This window comes from Mustela erminea, chromosome 18, assembly GCF_009829155.1.
Source record: "Mustela erminea isolate mMusErm1 chromosome 18, mMusErm1.Pri, whole genome shotgun sequence".
NCBI lineage: Eukaryota > Metazoa > Chordata > Mammalia > Carnivora > Mustelidae > Mustela > Mustela erminea.
In genome coordinates this window covers 60,896,664-60,910,321 of record NC_045631.1, presented here as the reverse complement: position 1 = coordinate 60,910,321, position 13,658 = coordinate 60,896,664, and the positions used below count along the sequence as shown (strand labels likewise).

At 62.3% G+C, this 13,658-nt stretch overlaps 2 protein-coding genes across 3 annotated transcripts; both read left to right on the top strand.

Moving 5' to 3' along the window:
- Window positions 1-4,557: 4,557 nt before the first annotated feature.
- MYADML2 (myeloid associated differentiation marker like 2) lies at window positions 4,558-6,840 on the top strand. The gene has a single exon (XM_032322177.1). It carries the CDS (start codon window positions 4,788-4,790, stop codon window positions 5,709-5,711), a length of 924 nt encoding a protein of 307 aa, XP_032178068.1. The 5' UTR covers window positions 4,558-4,787; the 3' UTR covers window positions 5,712-6,840.
- A 2,205-nt stretch (window positions 6,841-9,045) lies between these two features.
- PYCR1 (pyrroline-5-carboxylate reductase 1) lies at window positions 9,046-13,658 on the top strand. 2 transcript variants are annotated; one of them, XM_032322165.1, is made up of 8 exons: window positions 9,046-9,130; window positions 9,521-9,643; window positions 9,897-9,967; window positions 10,745-10,924; window positions 11,137-11,358; window positions 11,544-11,636; window positions 11,806-11,969; window positions 12,819-13,658. In XM_032322165.1, exons 2-8 carry the CDS (start codon window positions 9,577-9,579, stop codon window positions 12,982-12,984), a joined length of 963 nt encoding a protein of 320 aa, XP_032178056.1. In that variant the 5' UTR covers window positions 9,046-9,130; window positions 9,521-9,576; the 3' UTR covers window positions 12,985-13,658. The 2 variants fall into 2 exon arrangements, with proteins under 2 accessions (XP_032178056.1, XP_032178058.1); XM_032322167.1 differs by lacking the exons at window positions 9,046-9,130; window positions 9,521-9,643 and adding an exon at window positions 10,399-10,504.

Genomic DNA, 13,658 nt, shown 5'->3' with positions numbered 1-13,658 from the left:
TAAAAAGGAAAATAAGAAATATATGATTAATGATATTGTTTTGTAACGTATTTTTTTTAAACAATGAAAAAAACAAAAAGACAACCGAAGAGCCTAACCTTGCGGGCGTGTTTGTTTGGGGGAGTCGCTGCCCACAGCACACCCCCGACCCCCACCGCCCGGGCGGCAGGATCCCACAGGGCAGCCCCTGGACGCACAGGTCCTGTTCAGGCCCTCACCCTGCCTCGTGGCCCTTTCCAGACCCTTCTTCCAGCCACGCACGCAGCAAGCACAGGTCAGGACCACGACACAGGGGTCCCGGCAGACTGGGGACGTTCACACGCTGAGCCGCTCCGAGCGCCGCACACCCCGCGCCGTCATGCCCCATCTCCCCAGACACGTCACCCCAGAGAGACACTTGTCAGCCAGGGAACATTTTTCTTTAAAAGTCTGCGTCGTACCTGTTCTCAGAGGCCCCCCAGGCACATGCGAAGAGGCAGATTTGAGATGAAAACCCCCTCGGGCCCAGCCGGAACTGCCAATGGCCCCCCGGGCCAGCATCCCAACCCAGCACAGGCATGCGGCCCGCGCTGCTCCCTGCCTCCGCGGTGCTCCTCGTGCTCCCCACCAGTGCTGGGCTCACCATGTCCGCCTGCAGGACAAAGTCCTGGAGGTGGGGCTGCTCCCTGGGGGGGCTTCCTGAGCCCTCCCGCCTCGGGCACCCCAGTACATGGTCCCGAGCGGCGCTCAAGCAGGTTTTCTTAGAGCCCCGATGGACGGATAAAGGAGCTGAGGCCTGGAGAGGCCACGGGGCAGAGGGAGGACCCTTGCCAGGCTCAGCCTGGGCTCCGCACCCGGCCTCCCGTCACAGACGACAGGGGCCGGCAGACCCGTCCACAGAATGGGGGGAAATCTCAGAGACCCCACACCCTCGCTCCCAGCACGGCCCCCGGACCTTGCTGCGGGGTGTCCCCCGTGCGGCAGAGTCTGACCAGCTCTGCCCACACATCAGGGCCACAGTGGGCCCGAGAGGGACCTGACCAAAGCCCAAGGGTTTCTGGGGCCTCCTCCCGCCCCGCCTTCAGCCCACGTGTCACCCATGTTGGCTTCCCCAGGTGGCCCTTGGTGGCCCACTTGTAGTCTCCTCCATGGGCCACTGCCCCATGGTCCCCTGAGGAAACCCATGCAGTCCCGACGGTCAAGGGCAATAGCGAGGTCAGGGATGGGGAGGCCAAATGCTGGGGACGAAAGAAGGTATATCCAGGAGTGACTGACCCCCCTCTCTGGGGGGCCCCAGAGAGCCACGGATAGTACGTTCCCCCGGGGAAAGGGGGTGCGGAGGGCCCCAAAGGGGAGAGTCACAGAAAGGGGCCTGCCACAGTTGAGCTGGGTGGGGGACTTGGGTGGCACGGCCCAAGACGGGCTCTGTGCAGAGAAGGGTGGCGGCAGCGACCCTCGTCAGGTCAGGCAGATGTCTTGCTCCGTCTGGGGCCAGCCCAGAGGTTAGCAGGCAGCCTCGTGCTCCCCGGGGCACCAGAGCACCGAGCTTCATACCCTCGGTGGAGGCCTGATGGGACCCCTCCCCCCAAGGGAATACACCCTTTCTGCACATATTCCCGACCGAGAAAGAAAGGCGAGTGGTCAGTCCTGGCTGCCCTTCACTGCAAAGCGCAGGACGTTGACGTTTGTCATCACGCCCCGCCCCTCCCCAGCACTCCCCGTTTACCTGACTTCCCAGCATCTCCGTGCAGGCCGTCAGAGACCCCAGCCCTGTCTGGGCAGTGTCTGCTCCTCAGGAAGCGAGGCGCCCCCTCCCTCGCCACACCTGCTGCGGGTGCCTGGGAGGCTGTCTTCCACCTGCATATCTGGGCTGGCTGTCCCCAGGCACGCAGGGACACCGCTGGCAACGCTGAGCCCAGTCTTCCCGGGATGCCCGAGGTTTCGGGCGCTACAAGCTGGATCTCTTGGGTGAGGGCGTGGCGGGGGGGGCCCAGCAACCGTTTGTGTGGTGGAGAAACGTGGCTCGGCTCACTGTTAGGATTCGCTGAGTTGTGAACTTTGTCTAAAGCGCATGGCACTCGTCTGCTCGAGAGAAATGAGACCACCGTCTGCTCTGACGGAGAGGCTCCCCTGAGGCTGAAGGCCCACGTCCCCTCGCTCCCTTGGCCAGGGTCAGGAGCACACGCAGCAGATGCCGGAAGGGATGAAGCAGAGAATCCTGCCCGAGGGCACACGGAGCCCTGCCCAAGGACAGAGCCTTCCTCCTGAAGGAGCGAGCCGGCCGGGCTCCCCAGCGAGCGGGAGGAAAACCCTCCATCCATCCTGCCCCCTCCTCAGCGTCCGGACATGATCTCAGAGCATTAAAGACACGAGAACAAACAAGAATCCCTTATTTTACGGTTAGATGAGCTGTTCTGGAAAAATCACAAGCAGGCGCATCAGGTCAGACAACCCCTACCATTCCACAGCTAGAGGGGCTGTGTGTGCTCGCTGAGAACACTGTCCACGAGAGGCCCCGTGGCTGCTGATACCCTGGGAAGACAGCAGGAAGCGGAGACGAGAAATCGTGAACTGGGGACGATTCCAGTTCACTCCACGCGACGGCTGCCTCCCGTGCTCTGGACACTCCCTGTCACGGTTCTCCCGACAGACTCCCTGGTTTTCCTGCCAAGAGCATCTCACAGAGTCTAACCAGAGGGAAACAGACAGACAGACAGTACAGGGGAGCAGGGGGAGGGGAGTAGAGACTATACTGGAATGAAGGAAACTGAGAGACATGACAGACCGCGTCAAGATATGACCCCAATCAGAGTCTGCGACAAATGCTTTACAAGGTGCAACGTGCCGGGTGGGGCCGGGGCTCGGAGCGTTGAGCGCCTGGTGCCGGATCTCAGCTCAGGTCTTGATCTCACGGTCCTGAGTTCAGGGCCTGCAAGTCATAATATAATTAATTAATTAATTAATTAAGAGGTGTAAAATGTTTTCAGGAATAGATGGAGAAAATTGAGTAAGAACCATGTATCAGGTGATCATTCTTTTTATTTATTTATTTATGTATTGGACAGACAGAGATCACAAGTAGGCAGAGAGGCAGGCAGAGAGAGGGGAGGAAGCAGGCTCCCCGCGGAGCAGAGAGCCCGATGTGGGGCTCGATCCCAGGACCCTGAGACCATGACCTGAGCCAAAGGCAGAGGCTTTAACCCACTGAGCCACCCATGCATCCTCATTCTTTTTTTTTTTTTTAAGATTTTATTTATTTATTATTCGAGAGCGCCTGTGTGCACATGCATGTGTGAGAGAGAGAGAAAAGTGAGCACAAGCAGGGGAAGTGGGAGAGGGAGAAGCAGGCTCTCCGCTGAGCAGGGAGCCTGATGTAGGACTCAATCCCTGGACCCCAGGATCATGACCTGAGCCGAAGGCAGATTTTACCGAGTGAGCCACCCAGGTGCCCCATCAGATGATCATTCTTAGATTTCCCAAGTGTGGGGGTGCCTGGTGGCTCAGTCAGCCGGCCTTCAGCTGAGGTCATGATCCCGGGGTCCTGGGATAGAGCCCCCACTTTGGATCTCTGCTCATCAGGGAGCCTGCTTCTCCCTCTCCCTCTGCTGCTCCCCCTGCTAGTGCCTGCGCTCTTGCTCTCTCTGTCAAATAGATAAATAAATAAATAAATAAATAAAATCTTTTTAAAAAAAATGTCCCAACTGTGGGAGAATGGCTTTATTCTTAGGAGGTGTCCATAGAAGTATCTTGTGGCAAATCATCATATCTGCAGAATTAACTCATATATTATTTAAAGATTTTATAATTTATTCATCAGAGCCCACAAGCAGAGGGAGCAGCAGGCAGAGGGAGAAGCAGCTCCCCCCACTGAGCAGGGAGCCCAATGCGGGACTCGATCCCAAGACCCCGGAATCATGACCTGAGCTGAAGGCAGACGCTTAACCACTGAGCCTCCCAGGCATCCCCAGAATTAATTAGTATTATTAATAATTAATGGTGTGGAGGAGAGAGAACACAAATAGGGCAAAATATTAATAATTCTTGAATCCAGGGGCGCAGGGGTGGCTCGGTCGGTGAAGCATCTGCCTTTGGCTCAGGTCGGGATCGTACACTGTTAATATTTCAGCCTGAAGAAGGGAGCCCTGGGGTTTTTTCTAGGAGTTATTTAAACTCGAGGAAAGACAAGTGACCCCTAAATGACAACTAAAACTCTGTGTCCTGGGGTCAGTCCAAACACCTCCAGGAGATCAGGCTGAGCGAGAGCCCAGGGGACTCGGACGGCAGGGTCCTAAACCCGTCCCAGTCCCCACTGCTCCCCTGGCCTCCCCGAAGCCTCCTCCCTCCTCACCAGTGCTGGTCCTGGAGGCCTCGGAGCCCCCCTCGGAGCCCCCCCTTCTCCCTTCTCCCTCCTCCTCCCCCGCAGGCCCTGCCTCCAACTGACCGACAGAGGCAGGTGCATCGGAGGCGAGGCGGGGCAGTGCCAGCAGCCAAGGGGTTAATGGTCCTGGCAGGGGCTTGGCAGCGGGATGCAGGGGTCAGATGACCCTCGGGGATGGGGACAGACACACCAGGCTGCTATTCCAGGGCTCCAATCATGACCACCTATTTATAGAGCCGGGGTGCTTGGCCCGCCCCGCGCAGGCAGCGGAGAGGCAGCCCTGCTGCAAAGTCAGGCGGAGTCGGCGTCATCGTCCCTGCTGCCGGCGGCCGCACCTGTCCCAGCCGCCACTGCAGAGAGAGGGGCCTCGGCCGCACAGAGACACCGGGGCCCCGGGGGAACCGCACCAGGCAAGGGCGAGGCCGGCCAGATGGGCAGCACCATGGAGCCCCCCGGGGGGGGGTATCTGCACCTAGGTGCTGTGACATCCCCTGTGGGCACGGCCCGAGTCCTGCAGCTGGCCTTTGGCTGCACAACCTTCAGCCTCGTGGCCCACCGGGGAGGCTTCGCGGGCGTCCAGGGCACCTTCTGCATGGCTGCCTGGGGCTTCTGCTTCGCCCTCTCCGGCCTGGTGGTGGCCTGCGAGTTCACCCGGCTGCACAGCTGCCTGCACCTGTCCTGGGGCAACTTTACGGCGGCCTTCGCCATGCTAGCCACGCTGCTGTCCGCCACGGCCGCCGTCCTCTACCCCCTGTACTTCGCCCGGCTGCAGTGCCCCCCTGAGCCTGCGGGCTGCACGACCAGGGACTTCCGCCTGGCAGCCAGCGTCTTTGCGGGGCTCCTCTTCCTGGCCTATGCCGTGGAGGTAGCCCTGACCCGGGCCCGGCCGGGCCAGGTGGCCAGCTACATGGCCACGGTCTCGGGGCTCCTCAAGATCGTCCAGGCCTTCGTGGCCTGCATCATCTTTGGGGCCCTGATCTACGACAGCCGCTACGGGCGCTACGTGGCCACCCAGTGGTGTGTGGCCGTCTACAGCCTGTGCTTCCTGGCCACGGTGGCTGTGGTGGCCCTGAGCGTGACGGGCCACACAGGGGGTCTGGGATGCCCCTTCGACCGTCTGGTGGTGGTGTACACCTTTCTAGCCGTGCTCCTCTACCTCAGCGCGGCTGTGATCTGGCCTGTCTTCTGTTTTGACCCCAAGTACGGGGAGCCCGGGCGGCCCCCCGACTGCCCCCGAGGCAGCTGCTTCTGGGACAGCCAGCTGGTGGTGGCCACCTTCACCTACGTCAACCTGCTCCTGTATATCGCCGACCTCGCCTACTCCCAGAGGATCCGCTTCGTGCCCAGCCTGTAGCTGCCTGCCCACCCGTGCTCTCCAGGGGCTCCAGGCACCATGAGGGGGACCCAGGTGAACCAAGACCCCCAGGAAGCAAGCCAGAGGGAGGCAACCGGCAGAACCGCTCCCGGATTTCTGGCCAGGCTTGGGGAGGGGGGAGGGGAGGCAGAGGGACAGAAGGCCCTGAGCAGGCCACAGGCAAGTGTCCTTCCCTGGGCAGCTCCTAGCCCTTGTCCCTGTCTGTCTCTCTCTCTCTGTGTATCTCTCTTATCTCTGTCTGTATCTCTCTCTCTCTGTCTCCCTCCATTTCCTGGCCCTCCCTGGTCCAGTGCCACCCACCGTAACAAGAGAAGCCTTTGAACTGGGTGCTGTTGTGACCCACTTTATAGATGGGGACACGAAGGCTAGGGTTTTGGAGGCAGTCCCATGTGCCCATCAGCGTCTGGAGACCCCGTCCAGGCCGTGACCTAAGTAGAGTTGAAAAGGGGACAGTTCCCAGGGGTGTGGGACGGACAGCTGTCTCCGCAGGGCGCTGCTGGGACGCTCTGCGCCACCTCAAAGAGAAGGAACCAAGCATGGGGATCCCCCCGCGCCCATCTCTGAGTGGCCATAAGAAGGAATCATGGCGTGGTCATACGGGACAGCCTCATCAGGCTAGAGACAGTGCCAGGGACCTGCAGGGGCCCACAGAGGGCTGACAGCACCCTTGAACGCAGAATGTGGGGAAGAAGCTGGGTTTGCACCCCGGGAGGGAGTGCCCACCAGGCCCCTACCATCAGCCCCAGGGCAGCAGCTTCTGCAGTGCCCACTGTGGGCTCCCAGCAGGCACGTCTGGGGTAGCCCTGATCCAGGGGGAGGGCCCAGCCTAGGGCGGCCACTGGGTCATGGAGCCCGGGCACCGGACCCCTCCGTAGTACTCACAGGCCCGTGACCTCCGCTCGAGCATCCGTTCACCCGGCTGCTGATCACCAGAGCCTACAGGGGCTGTCACCCTCCTCACTCCCGCCAGCTTCTCCTGCTCGAGAGCCCAGCTAGGGCCACCCCAGACCAAGCCGCTGGCTGCCCCTGAGTACAGCAGCCCCGTGGCCCATCCCCGGGAGCAGGAAATAAACGCTAATGTTTGCATCCTGTCTCTGGTGAGCATCTCTCCGCCCAGGGGGCAATGGCCAACTGCACCTCCTGGACCATTCCCCGCAGTGTGAGTAGGGGAGAAGGGACAAGACGGGACGTGACTGAGGGGGAGGGGCTCTTGGGCTGAGGGTTGGCCTCCCGAGGGAGTAACAGGCATTGTACTCTCCCTTGGTGGGCAATGCGGCTGGGGGAGATGAGGCTGATGCCGAGCTGGTCTCCTTCCCTTGCCGTGGTGTTCAGTATCACCAACACCCCACACTCCCGCAGGGGGTTGCGGGGGGGGGGGGGGCGTGGGCCCAAGCAGCTCTTAGGCTTGGGTTCCAGGGGCTCCCTTGTGTGAGAGGGATGGCTCGCTTGCCTGATAGGGACCACGCACTCACAAGGGTTCTTATCTGGAGGGGACAGGCATCATCGGCTCAACAGCCAATCCCCAACGGGACCAGTGTGTCCTGAGGTGTCCCGACAGCCCTCACTGACTGAGGGAGAGCGGGGGCCAGGGGGCACATCTCCAGGCGACAAAGGAGCATATGGGTCACATCCTTCCTAGCTCACAGGGAGGCCTGCACCTCGACCAGTGTTCCTCCTTTTCTAGCCAAACTTCGGAAATGGCTATCTGTCACCGGCTCCCCAGTCTCCTCATTGTCCAGTGGCCTTGTGCTCCCAGTGCTCCACCTACCCTAAATTTCAAAGGTCTGTGGGGGAGACAAAGTGGGAGGCATCCCACTTTGGTCAACATGGCAGAAGCCCTCCTGGGAACATGGCAGAAGCCTTGGGATGTTCCTGCAGACAGCCACTCCCCGGGTCAGAGGACTTTTTCTTTTTGAAGGAGGGAGTTATTTGTTCTTATCAGTGAAAAACAGTACTTTTTGAAGGCAGGGGTTCTGTCCTTTGATTATGTCCCAGGCAGGGAATACTCAGAGGGACTGCTGGGCTTTATGGCTATGGCTTGGAGTCTGGGCCAGTCCCAAGACAGTCCACTTTGGACAAGTGGCGTGGGGTCAGGGGCAGATGCTGGTGGGCAAGAGTCTCGGGGGGGGGCACTTGGGTCATGAGGTTTGGTGGGCTGGAGAAGCGCCTCCCTCAGAGGGAGAGCACTAAACGTTCTGCTGCCCTCATATGGAGAACGCCAGGAAATCTACCTTCCGTTCATGGTCACTACCCATGGGTCTGATGGTGCTGGTGGCCACCACTGTGTCCACAAGAGCTCATAGCCCTGCTTCTGGAGCACAGACGTCAGGGTAATGCCAGATCAGGTCCGAGAACAGCTTGTCACCGTTGAGGATACAGAACTGAAAAAATAGAGCAGGTCACCTGTTCCCCTGAGGTAGGGCGGGGGTTGCCAATGACTATTATTTTTGCCCTTAATACTTCTGCTGACTGGGACCCTGGACTATCCCAAAACCCGAAGGCAGACTCAACTTGTTCTCCAAATGCAACCCCCCAGATTCCCATGGACACTGCTGACAAGATGTCGGGAGACGTGGGAGTGCTCCACGGGAGCTGGGGGACACTATAGGATCTCATCTTCTCTTTACTCATTGGTCACTATTGGCCCCAAGCCCCTGTTTGCGGAGGTTTAGGCCATACAGGACTATGGCCTCCGTCATGCCGCAGCCTGGGAAAAAGACCTGCAGAGAAAACCCCAGCTGGGAAAAAGACGGTCTGGATCTCACGCGGGATCGACCTAGACCTCCCAGGTGCACCCCCTACCCCACCCCCGCCCACCGATTTTGAGATTCTGAAAAGGCTTAGGCTATCCTCTCCAGTTTTCAAGCTTCGTGGTACAATAAATAAATTTTAAAGCTACAAAACACAGTATCAAGATAGTGCTACATTTTAAATGTTTCCATTTCCAAATTGCTTCCAAGCCTCCCGCACGCTCGCACGCACGCGCACAAAGGAGCGGAGAAGCGAGGACACAGTGTGCGCTTCTCCAGTTCGCTCGAGGAACGGCGCACCCGGGCCCCTCGGCTGAGGACCCCAACCCGGCGTGTGCGGGTCTGCCCGGCCCACTCCCAGGTCCCGCGCGGGGAGCCGCAGCCCCGGCGCGCTCAGGGCCCACGCAACGTCGCGGGGCGCGGACCCGGGGCGGGAGCCGGGGGCGCGGGAAGGCCGGGAGGCGGCGGGGCCGGGGGCGCGGGGCGAGCGGATGATGCAACCGCCCCCTGGCTCCTCCCGCGCCCCTCGATTGGCCCGCGCCTGGCGGCCGCGTCTCCGATTCGCTGGAGCGGCGGGGGCGGGGCCGACGGGCTCGGGTGCCGCGTGGCGGGCGCGGCTCCGCGCATCCCGGGCGACCCGCGCGGTCGGTGGGTGAGTGGGCGCCCAGCTGGGGTCGGGCGCGGGCGCGCGCGGGGCAGGAGGAGGCGCGCCTGCGCGCCCCAGCTAGGGCCTGGGGTGGGGGTGGGGCCGGGACTTGTGGGGGGCGTCCGGGCTCCGAGCCGTCGCCCCCCGCGGCTCTCCGGCTCCGGAGGCCGGCCCGTCGCTCGCCGTGTCCTCTGTTCGGGGCCGTCGGGACTGTCCGGGCGCGGGGACTGGAGCCGCCGCGGTCGCAGCCGGCGCGCGGCCTCGGGCAAACTTGGGCCGGCTGCGCTGGCGGTGGGAGCGGGGGGATGGGCGCGGGCCAGCGGCCGAGGGGCCGGGCCTGGCACCGCCCGCCCGACTTCTTGCTCTGGGTCCTGCCCCGTCTCGTCCCGTAGTTGCCCCTGCAGGGCCGGTGGCCGCCGGGAGGGCTGTGGGCGGCGCCTCCGACAACATGAGCGTGGGCTTCATCGGAGCTGGCCAGCTGGCCTTTGCCTTGGCCAGGGGCTTCACAGCAGCAGGTAAGCCCTGCAGCCGGGAGGCCGCGGGCTGGGCAGGGGTGGGCCATGACCCTTCCACCGGCTGGGGGGGTGAAAGGACGGGTCTGGAAAACTTGCCCTGTTTGAGTCCTGGGGGAGATGGCAGCCTTGGGGTGGTTGGGGTAGGGCAGGAGTTGCTGTCTTACTCTGGGCGTGGGATTTCCACTTTCCTTCCCCTGAACCTGAATGGGGGAGGACAGGACAGACCTTGAGGAAGGATCTCTGTTACCCGCAGGCATCCTGGCTGCCCACAAGATCATGGCCAGCTCCCCAGACATGGACCTGGCCACGGTTTCTGCCCTCAGGGTAGGTGCAGGGTGGACAGGGACGGGGAGGTGGTCCCTGAAGGGGCTAAGTCACTGTGTCTGGGGTGAGCGTGTGATAGCCTTGACCCTGAGGGCCCCAGGTGTAAAGGTCCTAGTGAGAGACACTGTGGGACCACCACCCTTCCCAGGAGAGGAGGGCCCTGGGCCGTAGCACCCCACAGACCTGCCTGCTGGCCTGCTGGTAAGAGCCCTTGCTCAGCTCCTGGGACCTGGGGACAGGCACACGTGCAGCTTGTGGGGAGGGTGTGCTGGACTGGAATGGGGTTCCCCAAACGGAGCCTCCACAGGGACTGTGAGAGCCTCCGTTCCCCAAACGGAGCCTCCACAGAGACTGTGAGAGCAGATGGGACCACAGAGTTGGGGCCAGGTCAGACCCATCTGGGGACTGAATACAGGTTTGGTTTGCCACAGCTGAGTTAGGGCTCCAGACCTCAAGCTGGGAGCCTGCGCACCCATAATGCTGCTCATCCCGGGAGGCCTGCCGCCCACGATGGGGTGCATCAGGGCTGTGGCGTGGGTTCTCATCCGTTTTCTGTTTCCAAAAGGGTCGTATATCAGTGCAGAGAGCTTGGGCTTCAGGGTGGGAAGGGTGACTGGGGGCTGTCAGAGCTCCGTGCCCTGAACCCCTCCCCAGCCTGTCCCCGTTGTCAGCAGCCTCAGTCCTCTTCTAATGCCCGGGGCTCTCAGCTTGGGGAGGGTATGAGGCGGCCCGGCCAGCCACGTTGGCAGGCTGAGCCCCCATTGGCGCTCCCTGCAGAAGATGGGAGTGAACCTGACTCCCCACAACAAGGAGACTGTGCGGCACAGTGACGTGCTCTTCCTGGCCGTGAAGCCACATATCATCCCCTTTATCCTGGACGAGATCGGTGCCGACATGGAGGGTCGGCACATCGTGGTGTCCTGCGCTGCTGGGGTCACCATCAGCTCCATCGAGAAGGTGAGCATTGTGGGTGCAGGCCGGTGGGGTCTGGGAAGGGGGTAGAAGAATGCTCTGCGCTGTGTTTGGGAGCTCTGGCTGAGAAATGGCCTGTTGGCCTTGGCCGCAGTGAGAAGCCAGGAAGCGCTTGGTTGGGCGAGTGCGTTCCCTGAGGCCAAGCACACCCCGCTGGGCAAGGGGCCACACAGACACACAGCCACTCTCCCCTCCAGAAGCTGATGGCATTCCAGCCGGCCCCCAAAGTTATCCGCTGCATGACCAATACCCCGGTTGTGGTGCGGGAGGGGGCCACTGTGTACGCCACGGGCACCCACGCCCAGGTGGAGGATGGCCGGCTCCTGGAGCAGCTGATGGGTAGCGTGGGCTTCTGCACGGAGGTGGAGGAGGACCTGATCGATGCCGTCACCGGGCTCAGCGGCAGCGGCCCAGCCTACGTGAGGACTGGGGCTGGGCGGCCGCGGGTGGTGGCGGGGCGGACCCTTCCCAGGACGGGGCACATCCTCCTCCCTCCTCCCTGCCCTGGCTGCTGTGGGCGGAGCTGCCAGGCAGCACCAACACCTGGAGGAGGAGGAGGAGGAGGAAGGGTCTGGGCAGTGGCGTAGGTGCCTTTTCCCTGCAGGCATTCACAGCCCTGGAGGCCCTGGCAGATGGGGGTGTGAAGATGGGGCTGCCCAGGCGCCTGGCAGTCCGCCTCGGAGCCCAGGCTCTGCTGGTCAGTGCTTTTCCTGATGCTTTGCTGAGGGCTGCTCCTTGCCCGGCCTGACGCTGTTGCGGTGCGCGGATGGGGGAGAATCAGCGGGTGCACGGTGGCTGGGGCTGGGGACAGTGGCCTGCAGGCAGGAGAGGTGTCCTGCAGCGGTCAGCGGCTCTCTCCGGTGCAGGGGGCCTCCAGGATGCTGCTGGACTCAGAACAGCACCCAGGCCAGCTGAGGGACCACGTCTGCTCTCCCGGCGGGGCCACCATCCACGCCTTGCACGTCCTGGAGAGCGGGGGCTTCCGCTCCCTCCTCATCAACGCTGTGGAGGCCTCCTGCGTCCGCACACGGTGGGCCCCCCGAGGCTGCCTGCTCCTGGCTGCGCGACTCGGCCCGCCAGAGCCCTCACGTGTTCTGCTCAGCCTTTCCCCGAGCACACATTTACTGAGGCCTGGCAGCAGTGCCCGAGGGTCATGGCTGGTAGTACCCAGGCACCCGTTGTCCTGTGGAGACGGGCTGCCCTCCGGGCCCGTGTGGCGCTCCCCACGGGGGGTCACCACTTGAGCCTGCAGACCAGGGTGACCATCCAGGCTGGGGAGGCAGGCCAGTGGGAACCAGAGGGATCTCCTGGGGCCCAGGTCATACCCTCCTCCCGCCCGCCCCCTCCTGGGGAGACTTGGTAGGTCAGCCGTAAGGGCACTCCGCTGTGCATTTGCACCAGCAGGGTGACACCAGCAGGGTGACACCAGCGGGGTGACGGCAGAAAGGAAATTAAAGAGGAGGGACCGCAGGATGTGCGGACTTGGCTTGGAGCTCAGGTCTGCAGGATGGACAGGCATGTCTCTCACATCCCTGCCCGCCCCCCAGTGAAGCCCAGAATGTCTCTGAGTGCACGACCTGACAGCGAGGCTGGGAGGCAGTGCTACCCTCTGGCCCCAACCTTCAGGGGATATGGACAAGGCACAGGGCTCCTGCTTGGGGCAGGGATGGGTTCAGGGGCTGAAGGGCTGCTAGTAGGTTTGGTGACCCTGAGCTGATCTGAGTCAGTAGGAGGCAGGGGGCAGGGGCCTGGCCTAGGGAGCTGAGGTGGGAGACAGCACGGAGCGCCCAGGCCGTCGGGGGCTTCCTCCTCCCTGGTGAACAGTTGGGCGCAGGACGGAGGCACGGCCTGGAGCTAACCCTCCTCGCTGCCTCCCCAGGGAGCTGCAGTCCGTGGCCGACCAGGAGAAGGTCTCGCCGGCCTCCATCAAAAAGACCGTCCTGGACAAGGTGAAGCTGGAGTCCTGTGTGGGGCGCTCCCAGAGCCCTTCTGGCCACTCCACGCCGTTTCCCCAAAGCCTGGCCCCAGCGGGCAAGGAGAGCTGAGGTGGCCAGCACGCTCGCCAGGCAGCTCTCCGCCGCCTCCTCCCTGCTGGGCTTGGCACCCCTGCGCTGGCTGTCCTTAGCCCCAGGCCACACAGGGTGTCCCCACAGCAGCCCACTGCCTGCCACTCGAGTCAGCTCAGGTCAGCAGGGGTTGTAACCAGGGAGGGGCTGCGTCGCTTCCCAGCGGGAAGTTGTGTGGTCACTAAGTGCTTCCTGGCCCGGAACAGATGGATTCTCCGACCTCAATGTCCCCCTTCCTCCTCCCCCAGACCGGGTCAGGACCTCTTCTGGAGTTCAGGAGGCCTGGGGGCCTTAAATGGTCAGCCGACTTGGGGCTAGGCCCCTTCCTGAGTACAAAGGTCAAGGTTCCCCCCTGCACCCCCACTCCCACAGAGGCCCAGCCGAGGAGGGAACCCCGTCCCACCCCTGCCCCTTCTCCAGTCTCTACTTGGGGTGATGCCTCCTCATTGTGAGAAGGACCAGAGGGTCCCAAGTGTCCTGAGTCCAGCAGCCAGGACCACAGCTGCAAGTCTCCTGAATTGCCGTTCGGCATTTGAGAAAAGGGCTCCTTGGATAGTCCCGGATTCTGAGATCTGTGTGTCCCGTTCCCTGCCGAGCTTACAGAGTCTGTCCCTTCTCAACCTTTTGGGTGAAATACATTGGTTTCCAACCTG